At 34.5% G+C, this 27,405-nt stretch overlaps 1 protein-coding gene across 5 annotated transcripts in view; it reads right to left on the reverse strand.

The window, feature by feature from the left end:
- The window catches only part of LOC150101564 (ciliated left-right organizer metallopeptidase-like), a 332,876-nt gene that overhangs the window by 100,323 nt on the left and 205,148 nt on the right, over positions 1–27,405 (reverse strand). For 3 of the 5 annotated variants that reach the window (XM_090400565.1, XM_090400563.1, XM_090400568.1), the window contains exons 11-12: positions 17,021–17,096; positions 14,793–14,904 (exon numbers count right to left, since the gene is read on the reverse strand). In XM_090400565.1, coding sequence (XP_090256691.1) covers positions 14,793–14,904; positions 17,021–17,096 — 188 coding nt within the window. The remainder of the gene's footprint in view (positions 1–14,792; positions 14,905–17,020; positions 17,097–27,405) is intronic. The other 2 variants (XM_090400567.1, XM_090400566.1) reach the window with 2 other exon arrangements.

Genomic DNA, 27,405 nt, shown 5'->3' on the forward strand with positions numbered 1-27,405 from the left:
AGATAGAAGTCGGAACTTTCTAGAAGGAAAGGAGTTAGCACGTGATAGGTATGGGGATCTCAGACCTTAGTTCAAAGTTTGCACGGAAATATTTGGGGTCCAAGAAACTTCGTGCAAGGTCCGGAGAGGCAAAATAAAAAGGTCAGCAATGGACTGACAAGGATCAACTAAGTGAATCGACTATCGTGCATCCGGAGACATGACACCAGAAGAAGAGGGGGAGGTCGATTCACGGAATCTCAGATGAATTCGTGGAGGGAAAACGGAGGCGAAATCTTATAAAGCAAGTAGCGGCTCAGGAACTGGATACAAGGCTTTGACCATCAGATCATACTTCTTAGCGCCTATAACGCCGAAAGATTGAGCTCCAGCCCTGCAAGAAATTCCAGAGGAGAATGCGGATTCCATGACGCGTCTGAAGTGATAGAGCAAGCCCTAACAATAGAGGGGAATCCAGAATAAGCCCGAAGAGAAGATACAACTAAGTGCAATTATGCCTATGAAAGAATTAACGTGAGTTGAATTTTTGTTGAAAAACTTTCTCTTAATTTATAATGTGACGGGCTGTTTTGGATAGACTGAAATCTTAGAACCGAAGTATGTAATAGATTGAAAACTTATTAGCATTGAGTGAATCTGCCTTTTAGAATAATTGAAAAGATATTATTGAAAGTTTAAGCTTACGTTGTATTGTGTTGAATTGATTTAAAAAGAATGGATAAGAAAATTATAGAATTTAGAATTGTTACGGTGTGAGAAGTTAGTTGCTAAGTGAGTGTTACATTTTTTATTGTGAAAGTTTGAATTTGAGATTTTATTAGTCAAAGCATGATAATTCCTAGATTGTAAATGGGCTGATAGTTATTTGATATACAGAATTAATTTTTTGATGATTTATGTATTTGATACTTATAACATGCCTGAGAGTTGTTCTATGTGATGTTTAAATTTTGATATAATGCCGAAAGATTGCGCTCCATCCCTGCAAGAAATTCCAGAGGAGAATTTCTTTGAGAAATTCTCTTTGAGAGAAACTGATAGTTATATGATATACAGAATTAATTGTCTGATGAGTATTTGATGTTTATAACGTGCATGAGAGTTGTTCTATATGATGTTTAAATTTTGATACTTAGCATTGAGAGAAAATGATAGTTATTTGATATACAGAATTAGTTGTTTGATGAGTTATGTATTTGATGCTTATAACATGCCTGAGAGTTGTTCTATGTGACGTTTTAATCTTGATGCTTAACCTTGAGAGAAAATTATAGTTATTTGATATACAGAATTAATTGTTTGATGAGTTACGTATTTGATGCTTATAACATGCCTGAGAATTGTTCTATGTGATGTTTAAATTTGGATGCTTAGCTTTGAGAGAAAATGATAGTTATTTGATACATAGAATTAATTGTCTGATGATTTACGCCTTTGATGTTTATAACATGACTATAAGTTGTCCTATGTGATGTTTTAATTTTGATCCTTAGCCTTGATAAAAAATGATAGTAACATCATTTAAGTGTATACATTGTATTATTGTCTTAGTGTGAATAAATATGCTTGTTTTATCTACAAGAAGTGCCGTCTGATCTTTTTAGCAACTGCGCTGTTCCTAAATAAATCCGATCCTGTAAGTGGGAAAGAAATTAAACCTTGGTGCGAATTTTAAGTTAGCAGTTAGCCACGACTGTAATTAACTGTATAGAGGTGCTTTACTGGAGGTATAATTAATTTTTTATGCCAATTAGAGATTTTTAGTGGCACAGTCTGGAATAATCAAAAGTATTTCTAGAAATCTCAAGTATAAGTTTACTATACTGAAAGTAGAAAGAGAGAAGGAAGGAATTCAGATTAACTGACTATGTAGAATGGTAACGGATAAGGTTAAAGAATAATAAAGGTAACAAATTAAAATATAGAAGACAAGTCAGAAGAAATAGATAGATATAAAGAAATCGATAGACAGATTTAAGATAGAAATATTACAAAGGCGCAGTAACAGAAACATAAGTAAATATTAAATAAATATAAAATAAAAGACAGAAATCACAAAATATTTACACTCCCACAAGTGCTCAGAGATGACAGTTATTTGAAATCACAGGAAGTTTGCATCTATGGGTTCCAGCAGCATTAGCATAAATTAAAACAGAAACCTGCACTTTGCTTTGCTTTTAACTGTCAAATGAGTCTTGTTGGGAACATTTACCCACATCAATCTTCTTCAGCCATAAAAACTAACGAATGTTTCTCTCCACAAATTATTATGCACCTAATTCCATGAAACTGCTTAAATCTGTACAACCATCCTTCATTATTATTACGGGCGACTCCAGGGAGTCCTTAGACTCATCGAGGGAGGCCCTAAACATCATGTCCACACAACTATACGACATTTTCACAGTATCTATGGCTCATTTATCACTCCTCATATCAGCTTATTCCACTCATTTACCACTCTAAAAGTAAAGAACCCAGCTCTAACACCCTTGCCCAGCTTCCATAGGTGTCCCCCAGTTCTCCCACCACTAGTCCTGATCTCAAAAATATCCTCTGAATTAATCCTATAGAAACCCTTTAGCAATTTGAATGTCTCAATCATATCTCCCCTTTTCCACCTATCAACTAATTTCTGTAACACACAAATCATCAACCTGTTTTCATAAGATTCATTCCATAGACCAGCTATCATCTTGGTCATTCGCCTCTGGATCCTCTCCACCTCTTCCCCATCAAGAAGAAACCTAGGTGACTAAATCTGGGCACAGTAGTCGAGATGAGGTCTTATCAAGGCTCAGTACAGAGCTACACTAACTTGCTTGTCTCTGCTCGTCAAAGTATTTTTCAACAACCAAGTGAGTTCATTGAGCTGATTTAGCCACTTTTGCAATGTGCCCCCTAAACTTCATCTCCCTATCCACCAACACTCCCAAGTCTCTGGCCTCATCAATCTCTTGGAGTACAGTTTCACAATGTGGTATACTGCTGCTAATCTTTTCACCCCAAAATGCATAACCTTACATTTTGTCAGATTAAATTGACATCCATTCTCCTTAGCCCAGAACTCAAATCTATCCAAATCGTCCTGCAAGATTTTGACATCTTCTGCATTCACTATTGTCCTACCCAACTTTGCATCATCAGCAAACAAATGAACTAATCCTCTTAGATCCTTCACTATATCGTTAATGAACAGATTAAATAGCAGTGGTCCAAGAACAGAACCCTGCGGCACACCACTAGTCACAGGCCATCTTTTGGACTCTACTCCTGAATAAACTACTCTCTGATATCTCTCCATCAACCACCCACCTATTCATCTCACCAACCCTATATCCATTCCCATATGTTATAGTTTACGGATTAGAATTCTATGTGGTACCCTGCCAAATACCTTAGCCAGGTCCAGCAGTATCACTGTAAACCCATTACCCTTATCCAGTTTAACCATCACTGTTATAAAACTTGAGCAAGTTACTGAGGCATGATCTACCCTTCACAAAGCCAGGCTGTTCCCCTGTACAGTATCTCATTTTCATCAATCCATTCCTGTATTTTTTCCTTGACTACTTTCTCCAAGCCCTTGACAACGACTCCTGATATGCTGATCGGTCGGTTTGCAACAGTAGTCTTGGATCCTCCTTTACACCTTCGGGACTAAACCAGACCCGAGACTCAGATTAAACAATATGGTCAAGGGCACTGATAATTCTTTAGCCGCTTCACATAAGACCCATGCTGGTATACCATCCAATCCCACAGATGTATTCACATTAAGGTTCTGTTATAGACTATTCACCTCCACTTCATTCATAACAATTCCCATATAAACTAATGGTTCCTTCATTTTTTCAATGTCACCACCTGGATCATATACTCTTGCGAAGTGCTCTCTCAGTAATTCCACTACATCGACTGATTCAGTGATCTCCTTACCATCGTCATTCCTTAAAATCATTCTACCGCGTACAGTTTTTTTTTTTTGCTTGCAGCATATTGAAAGAACTGTTTGGGATTCTCTTTAGCTTGCATAGCTAGTTTCCTTTCATAATCCGCTTTTGCTTTCCTTATCACAGTTGTTACCCTTCTGGCCTGCGCTTTATACCATTCGTGTGCCTGCAGGTCACCTTTCTCTTTAAATTCCCTCCACAGTTGTTTCTTTTTTTGCAGCTCAAGCTTAATGGTGTTATTCAACCATTTAACCCCTACTTGATTTATTATTTGGACTATAGGCATATAGTCAGCCATTGCCTCCTGTAACTGCTCCTTGACCACTTCCCATGTTCTATCGTCATCCAGCCCTTGCAGTTTTACATGCCATGGCACTGAACCAAGCAATCTCCTAAGCATGTCATACTTGCCAGCAGGGTAATTCCACATATACCCTGTCTTAATCGAAAATTCTAAATCTTTAGCCACTTCCCACAAGACCTTATGATCACTCTCTCACCAATAGGTGGCAAGATGGTCATATTATTACAGTCAAATTCTCAGATGCTATTACCAAGTCAAGCACTCTCAAACCCTAGTATTTTCAATTACATGCTGTCTCAGATAGTTATCCCTTAATAATTGAATAAAATCCAGTTCCTTTCTCACATGTGTCCTTGTCCTTTCCTCCCTCCAATCAATGTTACCATAGTTGAAATCCCCTATAATAATTACCATCCTTCCACTCATTGCTTCTATTTGCTTATGCATACTATCTCCACCATCTATTCCATCACCTGGTCTATAACAGCACCCAACTGTATATTTTGTTCTGCCAGTCTCAATCTCACCCCAAATAGCCTCAAATGAGCTCTTTTCACTATCCTGCGATACGACTTCAATTCTCCTTGGCTGCAGTTCATCAGCTATCATCAATAACACTCCTCCCCCCATTTTATTCTCTCTGTCCTTCCTAAACACACTATAACCTACACATTCTATCCCACTAACTATATCATCTTCCGTCAGCCATGTTTCACTAATGCCAATAACCTGTGGCCAGGAAGAGCCAATCAAATCCAATCTTCCTTCTTGTTCCTAATACTCCTGGCATTAGTATACACGAAATGCAGAGGTCCCTTTGTCCCACCCCTATCTTGATGCATTATTATAACTATACCATTCCAATTTCTTGTCCTTAGTACTGGCTCGGGTACATTATATACATTCTTACACTCAACTGTCTTACTGATGTCTGCATATCCACTCCCCCCTCTCCTTGGTAGTTCTAGTTTCCCTGGTTCTGTACATCCATTTTCACTTCATTCAGCAACACTTTTTCCAGTCTCAGCACACTAAATCCATTCAAATGCAGGCCATCCATCTTGTATAAATCCTTTCACCTATCAAACTCATTCTACACCACACCGTCTGCATAACCTGCGCATAAAGTCATTTGCGATTATGGCCCTCCTTCTAAACTCCTCTTGTCATACTGTGGCAACAGACTCACCATTCTAACCCTGTCACTCTTTTCTTTCGCTACCTTTAACAATACTTTCAAGTCCTCTCTCAAAAAATTTATCTCCTTTCAATTCATTCATACCCACCAGAACTATCAATTCTTTCACCCTCTGTTTTTGTCTCTAATACTCTCACTTACATCCTTAAATTTCGTACTCGGTAAGTACGATTTAGTTAAACTCCCATCTATCACCCCTCTTAATAACGAGTTACCATACAACACTCTTTCCTTCATTTCAGAAACTCTCTCCCACTCTTCCGCTTATTTTTCCTTTCAAACACTTGTTTATTTCCATTAGCCGAGGCACCCTGGAAAGAGTTTTGCAGATGCTCCAACTGCTGCTGTGCACTGTGTATCACTGCGCGCAACCTAGCAATCTCACTCCCTACAAATAATTCCTCATTTTTTTCATCATTTAAACCATTTTCTCTCTCTGTATAATTGCTATATCACTCTCTTTGATCACCGCTCTCATTACCATCTTGTACAACATCACAATTCCCTATCAAGCCACTATTTTCACTCACATTCTGGCTTTCTTCAACCATAACTATCTCACGATAGTTATGGTAGTTATTATTGACACATAGTTCAATTCCTCACTTTGCTTACACTTTCTGCACATTCTCCCACCGCTATCACTTTCCAAACTCCAGCCTCCTTCGGGAATGCATACATCCCACACACACACACATCACATTGGACAAACTCCCTCACATTACAGTTTTTGAACAAAGCGTCGTATTTTTGGACGCCATTATCTTATGTCACATTGGTGTCATGTGCTATTCTATGAAACGTATCGTTAAAATACTAAGTTAAATAAAACGGAATTCACACCAAAATCACACAGACACGACAAGCTACCAAAAATAAACAATACTACGTTAAGATTTAAACCAATATTCCAATTTTCACTCAAAATTATACTTAGCTTTCGGGAACTAGATCATCCGTGAATAATAGGATATTTAACATTTCACCATCAATGTTTATTCCACCTTTCATGTCATTATAGATGCAATCTGAATGCAAGTTTGATAGAAGTATTTTGCCTTTTCTCTAATTAGCTAACCTGGCAGTGAGAAAGAATCCTCCTTTCTCACTGCTGCTTACTCCACATCTTGGAAGAGTATGCAGAGATAAAATAACTTACTTTCTTTCTTGCTAAAATATCTATCGCAATATTTTACTAATAATGTATTCATTACAGATCCAAGATCTAGGCACTCCCGCATCAATCTTTTTGTTTTATATAATTTCAATTTTATGTTCAATGTTTAATATCACAAGTGTTTTTCCCTTCTTGATAGATGATGAATTAGATGCCATTCCAGTATTATATTCAATAAAACAAAAATTAAAATAACAGTGCTATGTTGCAGAGAAAATATGATGCCTTATACTAAATTCAATAACTAAATTAAGTATTTACAACTTGACAACTTTTATTCTTCCAATCAGAGCAATGGAATAAGGTATTTGATTCAGGTTTTTTTCATTTTACTGAAAATATTACAGAAATTTTTTGTGCTATTTTCACGTTTGCACTAAAAAGTAATTATGTTAAATATATATGAAAAAAAAAAAGGATGTTTTCAAATAACATTTATTGAAATATATGAACATTTTTTTTTCTTTCCTTGTGAAATTCTAGTATGACTTGTCATCATGGATACAGTTAGATACATTTTTGTTAATTACAATAACTTAATCAAAATTGGCAGAAATGGATTTTTGCTTTTTATGTGATGAACAGTTTTTTTGCATTTCCTGCTTATAACTGAAAAGTTTAAATCTAAAACCAAGGAATTGTTAACCATTACACCACTTCTTTACAGCCATTAATAGCAATACACAGCATGACTGAGATTACCATTCATTTTGACGGAGAATGAATCATTCCTATAGCTGCAAGATTAAATGATCCAAGTGTGGAATACACAGTAGTGTAGCTAGAAATTTAGTGTCTTTGGCAATTTATAACTAAGGCTTTTTATAGCTTGACAATTGTGATATCTGGTAAAATATTTGCAACTGGTGCTTTTGGCAGCTTCTCCAAATGCCAAAGCATTCCTATGCCACTGGGAATCCTGCTTAACAAACCTTTAAATTTTGTGTTACAAATGAAATGTATGAAGCTTTAAACATACCTTACTGCAAAAGATTTGAAAATTTTCTTTTTAACTCAATGAGATAGGACAAAATCATATTTCTGATGTTTTGTGTTAAATAAAAAAGAAATAATGTTTCTTTCTAAATTAATTTGATTTAAAAGTAACTTAATCAGGTATTGGAGAATTATATTTTCAAGAAAGCATAAAACTATAACACAGTAAAATGATTTGAATATATACATTCTGCTTAAGTTGGTTATAGCAGCATGTGTACTGCTGTGATCTCACACGCGAACTACAGTACAACACTATGGCTGCCAGCAGAGAATGAAGCTGTAATCACCCGCTTGACAGTCTATGAAAGAAAAGTGTAGTGCACTGTTTTCTTATATTGGGAGAATAACGGGAGGTAATGGTGAAGAAAATCCAGCATGCCAAACCAATCTTCTGAATGATATACAATTAGTCACCTGACTAAAAGAGATAGAAGCACACATTCCAAAACATGCAACAAGCAAAACATTTTTTATTCCAATTTCATGTCCAAAAAATGAATAATAATTCTTTACACTGCTGTTATAAAATTTACCAAAATTTACTTAACTTTTCAAAACATCATTGTTCAATGGATTGGATAAGATTTTTTTGCTTAGAAGTCTGATATTGATATGAGTGAACTGTAACCAATACTGACATAACTTGCCACTGATACTTTTCTGAAGCCTTTTATTTTACACTTAATAATCACATCTGTCAGAACTCAGTACCTGTGCCCACATTTCACAACTAAAATTTCACAAAAAGTAACTGTATTTCGTGAAATTTTATTATGAATTTTTATTTAGTCACTCTCACAGTCCTCGAAATATCAGCAGAACTCCTACTCATGCTTGATGATGTGCAAAGTGAAATGGGTTTTCTCTAATGGATCAAGATTTTCACACAAATCACAACTGTTCTCTAATAAAACCTCAGATACAGCCACATTTGTGTTGTGATGTGTTGCAGCCTTGTCATATTTGGTGCAGTAGGATGATAATTTTCCCTGGCTTGATTATAACAAATTACTTTTGCTTTTTTTTTTAAAAAAAGGAAGACTTGGAAAGCAGTTTGTGCCTTTTATGTAATAAACTTTTACATGTTAAGATTTTCATCATTTGTTTCTGGATACTGTGATTGTAAATTTCACTTGCCAGTTTCACAAAGCCATATGCATAAATAAATAAATAAATGAAATTTTTATTGTGAAATTATACACAAATAGTGGATATTACAGATCCAACATTATTTCAAAGCCGAATGTATGTAGAAACTATGAAAGTTTCATAATTTTCACCAGAGAGTTTATGAGAATACAATCTTCGACATCAGGATTGCCTTAACTTGCACTACTTTAAAAGAACACGGCAGCTGATCAAACATTTATATATTTGTATGAAAATACTACTCTCTATCCAGTATCTTTGATGATCTAATGGTTCTTATGAAACATATCCAATTAGCCCATTAGACATCTGACCATTAATCTCCTAAGTGTATGAAATACAAAACCACTTTATGATATTTAAGGATAAAAAACATTCTACTTCACATTTTATTTATCTTGTTCACATAGGATATAAAATTCAGCATGTTAAATTTAGTTTAATCCTTTATCCAAGTGTGAGCAAACAAAGTTTGCACCTGAAAGTATCTTCAGGCCTGGGGGAAGGTAATACAACATCGGGCAACTCGTTGCAAAGGTGGAGCAAGCTAACATCACTCCTATCTCAGTATCTCCCATAATGCAAAACACATCTCCTTGCGGATATGTATAATGTTATGCATTAAGGGAAGGGCCACTACCCAGACTAGTTTCGACCTTTATTGAGGTCTCTTCAGTGGGAGCCAGGCCCAAGTGCAGATACCAGGCAGAAGCATTAGCAAGGTCATCTCTACCTATAGGAGTTGCCAAACGGTGTGCCACCTTTTAATTAAATTACTTTGGATTTAGAGAAAGATGTTAAAAGTTTATTTTTCACTTGGTTAGACTATAATAAATTTAGTTTAAACCTTTATCCAAGTGTGAGCAAACAAAGTTTGCGCCTGAAAGTATCTTCAGGACGGGGGTAAGGAAGTACAACACTGGGCAACTCGTTGCAAAGGTGGAGCAAGCTAACATCACTCCTATCTCAGTATCTCCCATAATACTTTCAATATTTTTAAAAAATGGTAATGAATAAAGAGTATTTGACTCCAGAAGATATTTGAGAATAATAAAGAAATGTGTGTATCTGACCTTCTCATCATATGGAAGCACTTACCTGTGTATTTTGTGTATCAAACCAATTTTTGCAGTCAAATGTGGAAAATTCTTCAAACTATTTTGTGTCTGTTTTTAAAATAATAAAAAGAAAAGACTAACAGAAACTTTTATTATTTTTATATTGAAATATAAAATTCAGAATGTGGATTGCAGAAGTTGGTTGATAGACAAAAAAAGAGAGAGATATGAAGGGTTTTATAAAATTGATGCAGGGTAAATGTTTTAGCACTTGGCTAGAGGGGATGGAACAGAGACCATTCCTGGAAGTTGAGTAAAGGTATGATTCGTAGGGATGCAAGGACTAGATTTTTTGCTTGGAGAGATCTGAATGAGTGGAACGCGTTGCAGAGTCAGTTGTGACTGCTTTATCTGTCCATGAATTCAAGGAGATGTATGATAGATTGTGTGGATAGTTTGAGTCTCCTGCAATGGGTCTTTGAACTCCATGGAGTTGCATATATAATAATAATAATAAAAATTTGTCTAACTGTAAAGAAGCACCAATGTATCAGCAATTTCAAAGGTCAGACTTAAAGTTCAAAACTTTGAAGATAGGAAAGAGTCTTGTTTTGGAAGTTAGATATATGGTAGTTTATTGTACTGGATTTCTATGGTAAGAATATTCAGTCTTTCAAGTAAAATTTATTTGCTGTTCTTGGTTTAGAGTTAAAAGTGTGAAGATTTAGTTTTATGTGTACACTTTCTATTCTACAGTATTAATTGCTTTGCAATTTGCAAAGTTGGAATTTAGTTCTACAGTATTAAATGCTTTGCAATTTTCTGCTCATCCTACCAATTTATATTGATTAAAATATGAGCAATTTGTAATTTGGTTCCATTTGGATGTTCCCAAGTCCATTTTCATCCAGATCTATGTGGAAGTTTGCTATCTAAATTAGCAAGTTATGTGTATCGGGGAGTTCAATTAGAAGATGACTGTTTTCGTTTGTGGTATTGTGATACATAGCAAGTACTATGCTTCATCATGAAGGTTATTTTCTTGATCATAATTAGTAAATAATAATATTTGGTTTACTGATCAAGTGTTGATCAATTTTATAAACTGAACCAACTAGTTTCGCCACACTTATCTGTTGGCATCTTCAGGGCACTCACATATAGGTTTAAACAATCTCACAATTATGCGTAACTGCAAAACTGACAAGAATAAAAAACTGACTAGAATAATTACAAATAAAATAATATCGAACGTGAGTGAAACACATATCGCGTGTACAAGATCAGCTAGCTGTTGCTGAGGAACTTTCTGTAGTTTGTATTAAAATTCATTGCTTCCGTTTTTAAGATTCTGATTAGGGTTTTCCATATCTCTGGGAGTATTAGGCCTTGATTTCTGTTAAGGTTGACAGTATAAAATTGATCAACACTTGATCGGTAAACCAAATATTATTAAGTACTATGCATGTTATAATTCCTGAAACATCAGTTCCTATTAGGGTGCCTTAAAATTTCTGCATACAATGGTCATATTTGAAACAGTATGGAGTTAGAAAAATGAGTACAGAAAGCATTATAGAGAACATTTATTTATGTTACCTTTTATAAAGATTGATATTTGAATATTCTCTAAATACTAACTAAACACAAAAATTTAAAAAAGAAACACGACACTTAGGAAAGCATGGAAATTTTGCTTTAAATGTAATGAGAATTTTTTGAAATTTCATCATAAAAAATTCTTATTACATTAAAAGCAAAATTTCCATGCTTTCCTTAGTGTTGTGTGCTTCTTTTTTTTACTTTTGTATGTTTGGTCCTAAGTGTTGTGTTTCTTATGAGCTTTATATTGTCAGCATCCAGGAATGCATTAGCAGAGCAAATCTCAGGTAGTATGGCCACTTAAGCAGAATGGGAGAGGAAAGATTAGCAAATTTTCCTGGAAGAAAACAAATGTTTTCTGCTAGGAAAAAGACCCAGAGGAAGACCAAGATATAGGTGGATTGATACTGTAAAAAGTGCCTTAGAAGACAGAAATACAAGACCTGATAATATTGGGGTCTTGACAGGTAACAGACTGATTTGGAGGAAAATTATAGATCGGAAGTTAGTAATGGTGTAAATGTTTCATGTAGTACTATCATATTCTGTACACCCCTTGAGGATATATATCAGGAATTTGATGATGATGATGATGTAATGAGAATATATATACAGGGTGTTCGGGATAAATTTGACAGTTTCGTAAGGAAAAAGAAAATCTTCTTTGTATCTATTAAATTTAATGAATTGACAAAAAAACATTACAGGCAGAGTTAATTACAATACTATCAACAAGATTTACTCAAAATAACCACCATTAGCATCGATCACAGCTTCAATTCTGCTTCGGAACCTCGAACAAGCTGATGCTACAGTCTCCCTGGGAAGGGCCGCAAAAACTGTTTTAATTTTATCCATTAACTGGGCTTTTGTATTACTGGAAGTGCGATTGGTGTCTTTTTCAACTGCACCCCATACAAAATAATCCATGGGGTTAAGGTCTGGGGAGTTTGGAGGCCAAACATTTGGACTGGTGAAGTCGTAGAAATTTTCAGACAACCATTTTTGACTTTTCCCAGAGGTGTGGCAAGGGGCCGAATCCTGCTGCCATACATACGGCCTACCATTGGCTACCCTTGTTATCCAGGGCTTGACTACAGTTAGCAACTCCACGAACAAAGCCCGAATTCCAATGCCAGGGTTCTTCAACACCTGTTCCTGCAGATTTGCGAGGAATTCTGCTGTACGAACGCAATCAGATCGTCTGCTAGGGATCTTTCTTCTTGCTACATCCTCGTAGTCACCATTGCAAGTCTCTAGTTCATGCCTGATTGTTTTTACTGTATTCAGGGAGCATTGGGCAGCAGTCGTAATATCCTTATTTTGATGGCGGGCACGAATCATCATGATACAAGTTATTCTCTTCCATGATTCAGGTGGGTTCCAGCTATCCATCCTTTCTGACATCTTGTATATGAATGAAGAAGGGTCCAAACTTTTAAATGAAGAGAAGTGTGTGTTAATACATGTAACTTACGGAAAAATATAATTAATTATAAATATGTCAAATTTATCCCGAACACCCTGTATATATATATTACAAAAAACAAATGCCATCTCATATGGTTATCATAATTATAATGCAACACCTGATAGAATAATACATCCAATATGCATTATCCAACAAGCTACATCATTTAGGAGTATAAAGCCTGAAAGCTAACATAATCATGAACTTGTTGTGAATGAAAGTGCTGTACTTGCTTTTCACGAGAGATAATCGCTGCAAAATATAAGCAAAAACCTGGATTGCTATCATTCAATAGAATCAAAAAATCAAGGGGGGAAAAAATCAATGAGTGAAAAGGAAACTTTTAAGCAGAGAAAAGAGGCTCTATGGAGAAGCAGACCTGCTGCTTGAAGTGATTATCACTAAAAGAAAGTTATCAGCTACATCAAATGAAACATCAGTAGAATGGCAGTGAAGCAGCCTCAACAAGCAGAGGAATACTGCTAAGTGGAACATTCAAATCAATAGAACACAGATTTTTTCAACTCCAAATCCAACTTGCATGGCTGAGATTGAATTCAGTACGTCAGATGTAGATTTTGGGATTTCGACAAGACTGTACAAACGATACAGTCAAACTTCCTGCATCTCAAATAGTTTGGCATTTTGATTTGGGCAGAACAGTTGGTCAACCAAATTTTCTACAAAGAACACTCAAAGTTGATGTCTACTACACTAAATCCTGAAAAGAGTACTGCTATTCATAAATAAACAATTTCATCCTAACTGTGTTATGTTAGAATGACTCTATATCATACTGTTAATGCAAAAAGGAAAGCACTGTTTTATACTGATGCTTTCATTTGGTGTTATTTGAGACTACAGTCAAAGCAATTAAGGCTAAAAGGCCAGAAACCTTAAAAGATTACTATATATGTCATTTTCAAATTTCCACTAATATTTTATACTCCTTATAATTATTAAAAAAACCATAGAAGCAAATCATCAAAATGCTACCATGTCCTGATAACATCCCAGATTTTAATCCTGCTGAAATTACCAACATTTGACAGTAATTTTGGCATTGATAAGCAGAGATAGGGAAGAAGGTTCCATCCCTTTAAAATCCCACTGATAGACAAAGGAATCTCACAAATTTCTCCACTTCTCTCTCTCTCTCTCACACACACACACACACACACAGGGGGCAGTCCTAATCCAGTTGTTTCCTGCTATTTCTATGATCTCATCTCCACCTCATCCAGTCTCTTCCACTGGAATGCTTACTCTTTCTGAGAATTCAATCTGTAATGCATGTCCACCTGTCATCTTACATCCTGGCCACATAGTCCAAGTTCCATTTTAACTATTTGGCATTTTGAACAACATTAATGATTTTGATTTGCTTAAAGTCTGAATTAAAATTAAAATAGTGAAGAAACAACAAATAACGTGTTGATATAACAGAACTGTTTGCATAATTACAGAAAGTTTTATTATTTAGCTACATAAATAATTGCTATGATTTACTTTTATTCACAAAATAACTAACCTAGTATGAAACACTACCTAACAATATGAGCATTTTTTTAAGTACTACTATATTCCTATTTAATCCATTATTCAAAGTTAAAATCAGAACCACATAAGAGGGAGGGGGTGAAAAGTTCTGATAAACACCTGGAACAAAAATTAATTAATTTTATGTCTTTTTATCCAAGTATTTTTTATTTATATATTTTTATATAAAAAGAACAAATTATTAGAATTTGAGAAACATTGGGATTAAAGGGGTTTCAGACATGTTCTTTTTGTGGTTATATCAGTTGCTTTAATATAATTTTTGTTCTAAGTGTTTATTAGAACTTTTATATATATATATATATATATATCACTTACCATAATATCTGGTTTGAATATACCACATGAAGACTGGGAACTAGCAACCACCTTACAAGATGTTCTAGTGAAGTAAAGGTAATCACAACTTTCGATATTATGTTCAGCATCTCTGTGAAGATTAGATCAGTAATTAAGATGCACATATTTTAATACCACATTCAATTTTCAAGAAAAAAAATAATACCGATTCCTTAAGAAAGACTAATTAAAGGCAAAAGATATTGAAATACAAGAATACTTTGACATGAGGTTTCTATGGTTCAAGTTAATTATCCATTATGGCTTCTTCAGTATTAACCACTAATATTTATTAGAATCAAGGGTAAAAATAAAATAAATAAAATAAATTGTTTAATCAGCCAGTTTCCTACAACTTATCATTTACATTTTCAGGATAAAATTATAAAGTTGAAAAGTTTGCATTAACAGATGCATTTCAAATTTATAATTTTATCATGAAGTTGTACACAATAAGTCATAGGAAACTGCTAAATTATATATATATATTAGTAATAATAAATTATTATTATTACTAATAGATATAATATATCAGTAATATATTATAATATATAAATAACAACAATTCATATTTCTATTAATTCTTAAACATAAATTAAGATGGTTTCCTACTTCCAGTCGCTGCCACAGATCTATGGATCACTTTAAGTATTCAAAATAAAATAAAAATAAAAAATTTGGCAGTTGCTACTTTTGTTTGAGGACTGTCAATGCTATGCCATGAGTAATATGCTAGTGAAGTATATGGTGTATTAAATTTTTTCATATAAATTTAGTATATTTACTATATTATGCTAGCAATGTGCTAACAATCTACCTAATACAGTCATCCCTCAACTTACGTCCATTTGATTTACATCCGTTCAAAGATACGTCCATGATCCCATAATGGAATAAATAACATTTTCAACTGTACTTTTGAACAAAACGCAAGCGAGCATAAAACAAAAATGCACTGGCAACAGTGCATTCAGCAGCAACCTCCCTCCCTCAAAGGTTTGTGCACAATTTTAGAAGTTTTGAAAAAAAAAATGAAGAACTTTGTAAACTGAGTGAAGAAATAGTGGGCCTAGAATGATGATGACAACATAGTTCAACTCATAGAAAGTGACCCAGAAGAGTTGATCAACGAAGAATTGTTCGAACTGGAGGAATAACATGTTGCAGAAGAGGAAGAATAAGAAAAGGAAGAGGAAAAAGAGAAACAAGAAGAGGTAGTTAAACAATTCACAGTGAAGGGCCTTGCAGAAATGTTCTCTGCAGTTAACGATGTTCTGAGAATGGTTGAAGACATTGATCCCAGATGCGTTTACTTAATATAAAGAAATTTATGATGAAAAGAATAAGAGGAATATGTCCAAAGAGCAAAGCACATTAGACATTTTCATAAAAAAAAACAAAGATTACACCAGAAAAGCCATAGCCTGGTACTTCACATAAGGGATGGTAATGAAGATGTGATTGTGGAAGAAGATTTGGGTGATTATTCAACTGTTTTATAGCGGCAGTAACACACAGTACAGTTTTATAATAAGGTTTAAAAATTAAAATGACTGTATACTTAGGTAAAGTGCCTAAGCTCTATAACTCTGTTGATTTAATGTATAGACTTACGTCCAAACAGACTTATGTCCTGCTGGATGGAACAGAACCTCGACATAAGTCGAGGGATAACTGTATATTTAATAAAATATTTGAAAATAAATCTAACTAAATCTAGCAGGTCCCCCACCACCTGGAAACTTGGGTTTTTCATCCCACATAAAAGTAAATTGACCAGAACACACCATTTACAGACAATACATACTAGTGGTGGCCAATAGATGGCTCTGTGTGTTGATGGATAGTGCCATAATTGGAGGATTAAGTAAGAGAGCTGGTGGGTTGTAGCGGAGTACTGTGTCCTCCCAAGATGAGTCCTTTTAAACTACATTAATTATTAATTAAGTAAACAAGGAGCAGAAGAAATTTGTCTTAATTTTGTTTAAAAAAATAACAGTTTCAATTTAAGAGTTTAGAAAATTTCAAAGTAATTTATTATTAATTGCTTCTAGTACTTAGGGAATAAGTTTGTAAAACATTTCTGATGAAGCCAGACATTTTTGCACTTTTCTATGGAGATATCAGACCCCAAATCGCTCATCTGCATACCATTCTACTAACCTCCAGAAGCATATACATGTAACGAAACATTTAAGGATACAAACCTCAAAGGACACAGATATGGATAGTTGCCAACTGGTGCTTCACATGAATTCTCACTGCCAAATTTACATCCTCCACCTAAATAAAAATTAAATTAAACCTAAGATGGAGATTTACAGTGGCAATGTTAATTAACAAACAATTTTGGAAAATACAGCAAGGTTCAAATATATGTATCAAGCTCAGAAGCAGTCTTTTGCTTGCTTCTAATTCATAAAATCTGCAATATTCAATTTTTTTTTTTTTTTTGAAATCATATTCCCATTCAAAAGAGCACTACCTGACAACTAAATACACATGTTATCAACAATATGAGCACTTATATTGTGAATAAATAAATAAATAAATAAATAAATACAAGTAAAGAAAAGTAATATTAATGTTATGTAAAGTTCACAGTTTTAAATTTTGATTTTGAGTGATCAAATATTCATGATATGTACCCCATGAGGGTACATATCAAATATGATATGTACCTTCATGGGATTTACATGATACCCTTGTATTGTGTACATCAAGGGTGTGGATATAGGATATTACATAAAATTAAAAATGCTAAGAAATTATATTCTTGTTAGGTATTACAATAAAACTATATGAAATATTTACATCATTACTAACTTTCTATCAATAATTTTCCTCCAAATTAATCTGTTATCTATCAGCACTCCAATGTTCTCAGAGCTTAGATTTTAGTCTTCTAAAGCAGTATTTCTCAACCGGTCCACAGACCACAGGTGGTCTGCAGGCAGACTTAAATAAATATATATTTTTTAATTATCCAAACAAAATAAATTGAAATGGAATAAGTAAAATTATTGAAATAAAATGTATACTTAAAAAATCCAAAAAATTATTATCATTATTAAGAGAGATCTCCAGGGAGTCTAAGACTCATCGCGAGAGAGAGAGGCCACATATTACACACACCAGCTATCATACATATTCTTGAATTCATTCATGCTGCTTGCACTCACAACATCCAATAGCAATCCATTCCAATCACAAAATACAGAGGGTGCTCTGAGAGAAAAATCTAGCCCTCACCCTCTTCTTAGCGGGTGAGGGCTAGATTACTGAAATTGACCAATATTGAGCCAGACATCCAACAACTCTGCAAGGGCCAAGAAGCTCAACCATCTCATTAAAAGTAAGTAGCAACATAATTATATCATATTATTTATTTGTTTAATAAAAATGAAAACTTTGTTCAATGATGATACACTTTAATTGTTTACTTCCAATTTAATTAAGTACGTTGCCATATATGTATTCAAAACATGCCTTTAGATTTATTATATTATAAATGCACAGTTTTTCCCAAATGTTGGTAATCCCCACATTGGTTTTCAAACAAATTACACAACTTAGTGGTCTGTAGAAACTGTTTTAGGCATTTTACTGATCGATGGACTTAGAAAGGTTAAGAAACGCTGTTCTAAAGCAATTCTTAATGTATCAATCCACACAGATATTAGTACTTCCTCCGAATCTCTCTCTGGATCTTTATCCTGTCATCCTGGTAAAAATAACTTTTTTCGCTAACCTTTATTCTCCCATTCTGTTTAAGTGACCATACTACCTTAGATTAGCTTTGTTTACTTGCTCCTAAATGCTAGCAATATCAAGTTCCTTCCTATTATCCTCATTTTTTATATGATTCGGCCACAGATGTCATCTGCGGCAGAATCTTATCTTTACTTCCCTAATCTTTCTCAGTATGAGTGTTCTGAGAAAGATACTTACTCACTGAATTGCTATACAGCTAGTTTAGTGTTTTGACTAATTTATCTGTTATTCCCCTATAAATTTATTAATTTGACTTCCTACCATACCAGCTTTGCTAATTCTGTTGTCTATATTCATACTTATGCCATTATTACTAAAACTTATGTCTAAAGAGCTGAAATGTTCAGATTCTGCATTCAGGATGCAGTTTATGTTTTTAATGTTCCTACCTATTTTCATAGTCTTTAACTTTTTATTACAAATTTATTACAGGAGTTATTCAATTTAGTTAGGGAATTCTGTAAACTCATACCTAATTTATTTAGGATAGTAGCACATCATCTCATCTCATATACTCAAGCAATAATAAAAAGAAATAAAACTCACAAAGAATTTACTAGAAGGCCAACTAAGATTAAAGAAGAAAAATATAAAGAACTCAGAAGTTTGGTAGATAAAATTTATTGAAGGAAGAAAAGAACAAGAAATGAAGAACCAGACAATCATGCAGCATAATTAAGTAAATTAAGGGATATATGTCTAGTCTAGACATAGGCAGAGCTGGATAAGGAAACATGCTACAAAAAATAATAATAATAATAAAAAAATAATAATAATAATAATAAACAGATGGAGAAAATATTTTCATGAATTTCTGAATAGGAACACTACTGCAAAATTATACACCAACTACTATTGTAGAAGATGATTCTGTAGAGCTACCATCAAGGCAACAGTTTAGTTGTACAGAAAATTCATTCAGGAACATATAAAATTCCTGCAGATTTGCTGAAAGCAGGAGGAAAGAAACTAAAAAAACAAAATCATTTTAACCATTTGAATGAATTTGAATCAGTGCACAAAAGAATGGAGAAACAGTGTGATCTAGCCAATATATAAAAATATAATAATATCCACAAACAGCATTGGGAAATAGTAGAATTAAATCAATTTATGGGAAAAATAACTGTCAACCAAGAAGGTTTCGGGAAAGACAAATCTACAATAGATCAGATACATATAATTCAACAATTATTAGATATACTGTAATCACCCCCACCTCTTATCTGTGGTTTCGCTTTCCATGGTCAACCCCAGTCCAAAAATAAACAATTCATGTTTTAAATTGCGCACCATTCTGAGTAACATGATGAAATCTTGTACCGTCCCATCCATGACGCGAATCATCCCTTTGTCCAACATATCTACCCTGTATATGCTATCAATCCATTAGTCACTTAGTAGCCGTCTTGGTATCTCAGCGATTGTGTTCAATTAATCTTTACAGTTTTTACTACTTAATGGCCCCAAACTGTAAGAGTGTTGGCAATTTGGATATGCCAGCACTCTTAAAAAGAAAAAAAAAAAAGGAGGCATAAAGTGCTTCCTTTAATTGAAAAGGTGAAAGTCCTCAACTTAATAAGAAAAGAAAAAAAAATCATATGCTGATGTTGCTAAGATCTACGGAAAGAATGAATCTTCTATCCATGAAATTGTGAAGGAAAAAGAAATTTGTGCTAGTTTTGCTGTTGCACCTCAAACTGCAAAAAGTTATGGCCACAGTGTGGATAAGTACTTAGTTAAGATGGAAAAGGCATTAAATTTGTGGGTGGATGATATGAACAGAAAACGTGTTTTGATTGACGGAAAGTGTGTTGCTAGAAAGCATTGAACCTATACCAAGACTTCAGCAAGGGAACCCCTGACACCAAGCCATTTACTGCAAGTAAGGAATGGTTACACAGATTCAGGAATACGTTTGGACTGTAAAATATAAAAATTACTGGAGAGGCTGCATCTGCCAATGAAGAAGCTGCTATCACATTTCTGGCAGAATTGAAGAAGTTGATTAAAGAGAAAGGATACCATCCAAAACACGCCTTCAATTGCATTGAAACTGGGCTCTTCTGGAAGGAGATGCCCAATAGAACTTACATTCATAAAAGTGCAAAGGAAGCACCAAGGCGTAAAACATGGAAGGACAGAGTGACTCTGGTACTATGTGGCAATGCTGTAGGGCAGTGTAGTTCAACCTGTTTTACTACGCGAGCTACTTTTCTATAAAAAGTTATTCGGCGATCTACTCTCTTATATATAAGTTATTTGTTGATCTACTCTCTTATATAGATTACGTTCCCCTAACCTGATATCTGATTACACACAAATAAACAACTAAAAAAAAAAATACACAACTAAAAACTTTATTTGTGTATTTAAAAATGTATTTATCACTTTTAATTATTTTAATACAACAAAAAATATATATACAGGGTGTTCGGAATAAATTTGACATATTTATAATTAATTATATTTTTCCGTAAGTTACATGTATTAACACACACTTCTCTTCATTTAAAAGTTTGGACCCTTCTTCATTCGTATACAAGATGTCAGAAAGGATGGATAGCTGGAACCCACCTGAATCATGGAAGAGAATAACTTGTATCATGATGATTCGTGCCCGCCATCAAAATAAGGATATTACGACTGCTGCCCAATGCTCCCTGAATACAGTAAAAACAATCAGGCATGAACTAGAGACTTGCAATGGTGACTACGAGGATGTAGCAAGAAGAAAGATCCCTAGCAGACGATCTGATTGCGTTCGTACAGCAGAATTCCTCGCAAATCTGCAGGAACAGGTGTTGAAGAACCCTGGCATTGGAATTCGGGCTTTGTTCGTGGAGTTGCTAACTGTAGTCAAGCCCTGGATAACAAGGGTAGCCAATGGTAGGCCGTATGTATGGCAGCAGAATTCGGCCCCTTGCCACACCTCTGGGAAAAGTCAAAAATGGTTGTCTGAAAATTTCTACGACTTCACCAGTCCAAATGTTTGGCCTCCAAACTCCCCAGACCTTAACCCCATGGATTATTTTGTATGGGGCGCAGTTGAAAAAGACACCAATCGCATTTCCAGTAATACAAAAGCCCAGTTAATGGATAAAATTAAAACAGTTTTTGTGGCCCTTCCCAGGGAGACTGTAGCATCAGCTTGTTCGAGGTTCCGAAGCAGAATTGAAGCTGTGATCGATGCTAATGGTGGTTATTTTGAGTAAATCTTGTTGATAGTATTGTAATTAACTCTGCCTGTAATGTTTTTTTGTCAATTCATTAAATGTAATAGATACAAAGAAGATTTTCTTTTTCCTTACGAAACTGTCAAATTTATCCTGAACACCCTGTATATTGGTATAAAATATTTATTTCTCTATTTTAAAGTTAGAAAACCAAAGTTAGAAAAAACAACAGATTGAATACAAACTCATAAGTTACAGAAAATACTGGTTGATTAAAAAAAAAAGTTAATGTGAAATTTGGAATTGTTTGGACCTCGCAATATTTTCATAGTCAAGTTGAGCCAACTGCAGACAATCATCCAAATGATCATTTGTAATTTGGTTTCTTACTTGATTTTTTATGATGGTCATATTTGAAAAAGGGGATTCTGACAAGTATGTCGATCCGAAACACGACAGAATTTTTTGTGCAATATCAGTTAATATTGGGAATTTTTCATGTGCATACTTCCAAATGACTTCATTGTTTATTGATTTTAAATGTAAACTATTCTGAATGTTTATTATCTCAAGTTCTACTTCAGCTTGGTTTATATCAAACAGCCCACTAATTTTATTTGAAATTTCTGTGATGTTCATGTTTTCTTGAAATGGATTATTGATAAAAGATACAATCATTTCAGTTTTATTAAAATCTTTAAATCTTGAATTTATTTCTTCCTCAACAAATTCTATTTCACGAATAAATTCTTTTAAATCATAGCGAAGCATTATTAATATAATTAACGGCTATATTAGCCTGTTTTTGTTTAGGAGTGTCCCTTATATTTAATACATTGGCTAACATAACTCGAATGTGGGAATGACTGCCACTGTCAATGACTGTGGCAGTCATTCCCACAAAGTTCCGACGATGGTCAGACGATGACCGAAACGGTCCACACCCCGTAAACCCTTGCCCCAGTTTCCACATAAGGATACCCTTCCCCTTCTTTCTTCCCTCCCCTCTCCCCACAACAAAATAATATATATATATATTTATATATATATTATTAATAGTAACCTGGGTTCCCAAACTTATTTCCCGTGTCTCAAGTACATCCCCATGTTCTTTCCCTCTCCCCCCCCCCTTCAACAAGAGCTTGGATTTAGAAGGCATCTTTTAAACCAAAATCAAGGTATGTATATAATTTTTCCACATTTTTTATTCTGCCATAATTACCTTCTATACTCGCCCATAATGCCCTAAAATATATATATACCCCTTTTGAGTTATGTTAGCCAATGTATTAAATATAAGGGACACTCCTAAACAAAAACAGGCTAATATAGCCATTAATTATATTAATAATGTTTATGAGGAGTAGCATGGGAATTTCCCAGAAATTATACTTAATAGCGAAGCATTTCTTGATTTTGTTCAAAAAATTTTAATAAATATGGGAGATGCCTAAATTCGCAGTCATTTATATTTTTTTTTAATAAAAGTAAGTATTGTTGGAAAGTTTTATTGAACTTAACATGTCAATTAAATTTTTATCTCTACCTTGTAACTCTAAATTTAAATTGCTTAATTTAGTACAGAAATCTACTAAAAATGATAAGTGTAACAACCATCTTTTATCACTCAATTGTGGATAAATATCTCCTTTTTCATCAAGAAAAAATTTTATATCGTTAATTAATACAAGAAATCTTTCTAAAAATTGACTTCTGCTGAGCTAGCGAACATTATTGTATAACAGAAGTTCCCTATCATCATCTGCCTGTAATTTAAATAACCGCTGTTGCAGGGCTTTTCCTCGAACAGAATTTACAATTTTAAATGTAATATCAAAAACATCTTTTGTGTTTAATCTTTTACTACACAGTACGTGTTGGTAAATAATACAGTGGTATGTCAAAAAATCTGAATATTTGTCATCGTTTTTACATAATGAAATGAAGCCTGATTTATTACCTATCATTGCAGGAGCACCATCAGTAGCAATAGACACAAGTTTAAAAAGCAGAAGTTTGTGTTGTTTCACAAATTCATCAAATGCCAAAAAAATATCTTCTCCCCTAGTCCTTCCCAATAATGGTATAATTTTCAAAAGTTCTTCTTTACTCGAATAATCTTGAAATACCATGCAAATAAATACCATTAACTGAGCAATATCGGTGAAGTCGTTTGATTCATCAAATTGCAGTGAAAACGCAACACACTGGTGAATGTCTGACATTAACCTGGCCTAGAAACTTTTCTCCAGCAATTTGAAACCTTGTCTGCAGCCTAGAAGTAGTCTCTCTTTAGCGACGTCTCGAACCGAGAAGCTTCTTTCTGGAAGTGAGAAACTCCTCTCTCAAGCAACGTGGATCTGAGCAGTCTCTCTGATGGCGACTCTTGACCAGGCAGCCTCCTCTCTGACAGCAATTTTGGAACCAGGACCCCCTTCTGCATGTCTGGAACCTCGCATGAAGTTTGGCAACCCCCCCAAAGAATTGGTATGAGTCTTTCATCTTAAGTTTCAAGTTCGGCACACCTTTTGTTCTCCTCCACTTTCTTTAGATTGTAAGTTGCCGGCCATTGGAAAGTTGTTTGAACTCTTTCTGACTGACTTCGGAGATGTTTACACTTAGAGCCTGCAAGCCTTTCACATACATACAAGTTTCAATAACAATCTTTCTAATGCTGCCATTTACAGCTTTGGCGACAAAAACATGGCCTTTGTTTTTAACACTCTAACATATTCTTATTAAAGCAGTATATACAGTTAGCTACAAAAGAGTTATTTACAAAAACATCTAATACAAACTATACCGAGACAAACAAAGTTTATTTTTTTACAATATTCACATGGGACTTAACCTAAGTAAAAAATCGATGTAATGTGCTTTGGAATATTTAATATTTAAGCTACAATCAAGTTTTTACACTTTACTTATAATCGCATTCACTCGGTTTGCTGTTTGAGTTCTACTGATCCAAATTAATTCATTTACCCGGACTTATAAGAAAATTACTGATTTGACAATTTTAACGAAAAATAAATAAACAATAGCAATACACTTAAAGTGAATTAAAAATAATACAAAATAATGATAAATAAAATATTTCGTTTTCAGTTTTAATTAAATTTGTAAGTAAGGAGAAATACACAAGAGATCGACCAAAAATTGCTCCGCGATCGACGGGCTGAACACCCCTGCTGTGTTCTGGCAACATAATCAGAAAGTGTGGATGACAACTATCTTGTTTATGGAATGGTTCCACCAATGATTCCCTCCAAAAGTGAAAAAGTTCTTGGAAGAAAGGTTGGAATTTAAAGTCCTATTAATAATAGACAATGCATCTGGCCATCCTGAGTCTGTTTGCTATGAAAATCAAAATGTCAAGGTTGTATCTCAGTGCTTATGTTCAATTAATCTTTACAGTATTTACTACTTAACAGCCCCAAATACAGCCTTACTGCTTCAGCCCCTTGACCAGGGAATCAATTCAGTTTGTCGAGGCCACATACACCCGCCTTGTATTTAATCGCATTCGATCAGCAATTGATGCAGCTCTTAATCTGGACATAATGCAGTGCATGAAATCATCACTATTGCTGACACAACGACAACATTCATCAAAGCTGCAATGGATGAATTAAAATCAGAAACTATAAATGCCTGATGGAATAACTTATGGGTGAAGTCGTGAATGATTTTAAACACTTCCCTGGGATCAATGGAAAAGTTAAGAAAATCATTCATACGAGGGTGGTCTGAAAAGTTCACGAACTCGACCATAAATGGCAACACTATTGGCAAGAGATTTATTTCTAAGTTGGTATACATCTGTCATAAGCATCCATGTGATTATTCATGTGAAATTGCAAGTCATTCTATCAAGTAATTTGTTTTATACAGATGTCTGAAGCAAAAGTGTTGTCTGTATCCCTTGAAATGGATAAAATTGAGTACTGTGCGGCAAAATAAGGTTTAACACCAAAAGAAATTCATTCGAAGTTCATAAAAGTTTATGGGCACTCTTCTCTTTCATTTTCAACAATTAAGAAATGGGCTGCTGAGTTTAAACATGGCCATACCAGCCTTGAAGATGATCCGCATGGACATCCAAAAAGTGTAACAACACCAGAAATCACTGATCAAGTGCACGATATGATATTGGATGACTGGCAAGTCAAAGTGCATGAAATTGCTGAGACTATAGACATTTCAAAAGAACGTGTAGGATATATTTTGCATGAAGAATTGCAAATAAAAAAGCTTTGAGCAAGATGGGTGCCGTGCTTGCTCAGAGCACATCAAAAACACAATCTCATGAAAATCTCTGAACAGTGCTTGGAGTGTTTTAACAAGAATAAAACTGATTTTGTGTGTGTCGATTTATTACTATGGATGAGATTTGGATTCACCATTACACACCAGAATCCAAACAGCAGTCAAAATAATGGACAGAAGGCAGTTGTTCAGCGCCAAAGAAGACAAAGTCGGTTCCATCAGAGTGAAAGGTCATGGCATCGGTGTTTTGGGATGCTAAAGACATTTTGTTTATTAATTATCTTGAAAAGGATAAAACAATAACCGGGGAATATTATTCAGATCTTTTACCCAGACTAGACGAAAAAATTCATGAGAAAACACCTGGTTTGCCGAAGAAAAGAATCATCTTTCATCAGGACAATGCACCTAACCACAAAAGTGTTTTGGCAATGGAAAAAATTAAGGGATCTGCACTATGAATTGTCAGAACATCCACCCTATTCCCCCCAGTTTTGGCTCCCTCTGACTTCTGTCCCTTCCTAAAACTCTTCCTCGCTGGTCAGCATTTTTCTTCGAATCAAGAGGTGATTGCAGCTGTAGAGGGGAATTTTGCAGATCTTACTGAGAACCACTACAGGGACAGGATAATGGCAGGAGCATCACTGGAATAAATGTATTAGTCTTAAAGGAGATTATGTTGAAAAATAAAAATACTTTTGAAATTATAAATTCGTTTTTTCATTGTTAGGCCCAGAACTTTTCAGACCACCCTCGTACAGTAAGACAAATTGGTGGAGAAAGATTTGCTAAAATACTTGATGAAGAAGTGGAAGAACATACTGAAGGCCATTGAGAAGTGTTAACAAATGAGGAACTGGAAGAACTTGTTGAGTCATCTATGGAGGAAGAGAAAGATGAAGAAGAAGAAACTGAAGCAGCAATGTGGACAATACCAAAATTTGTCGAAGTGTTCTGAATTGCACAGGCATTAAAGGACAAAATTATGGAATATGATCCTCAGATGGAATGCGGCATTAAAATTACCTGTATGATCGCTGAAGGATTACAACCTCTGTAGCAACACTTTGATGAGTTAAAAAGAGACAACTTCCAATTATAATGTTCTTTCAAAAGGTCTTGGCAAAAAAAAAAAAAACCTTTAACTATCAAAGATCTCCATGACATCGTCAAGGCTCAATGATCCTCCTTCTGACATATTGTCAGAAGGTCAATATTAGCCTAATATTATATCACAATGTCCATATCATTCATCTCATCACGTAGGCATTTTATTATCTCACATCATCACAAGAAGAAGGGCGAGTACAATACAATAAGATATTGTATTTTGAGAGGGAGAGAGAGAGGCCCACATTCATATAACTCTTGTT

The sequence above is a fragment of the Typopeltis vanoorti genome, chromosome 11, assembly GCF_054136105.1.
Source record: "Typopeltis vanoorti isolate ZY-2024b chromosome 11, IOZ_Tvanoo_1.0, whole genome shotgun sequence".
NCBI classification, from domain to species: domain Eukaryota; kingdom Metazoa; phylum Arthropoda; class Arachnida; order Uropygi; family Thelyphonidae; genus Typopeltis; species Typopeltis vanoorti.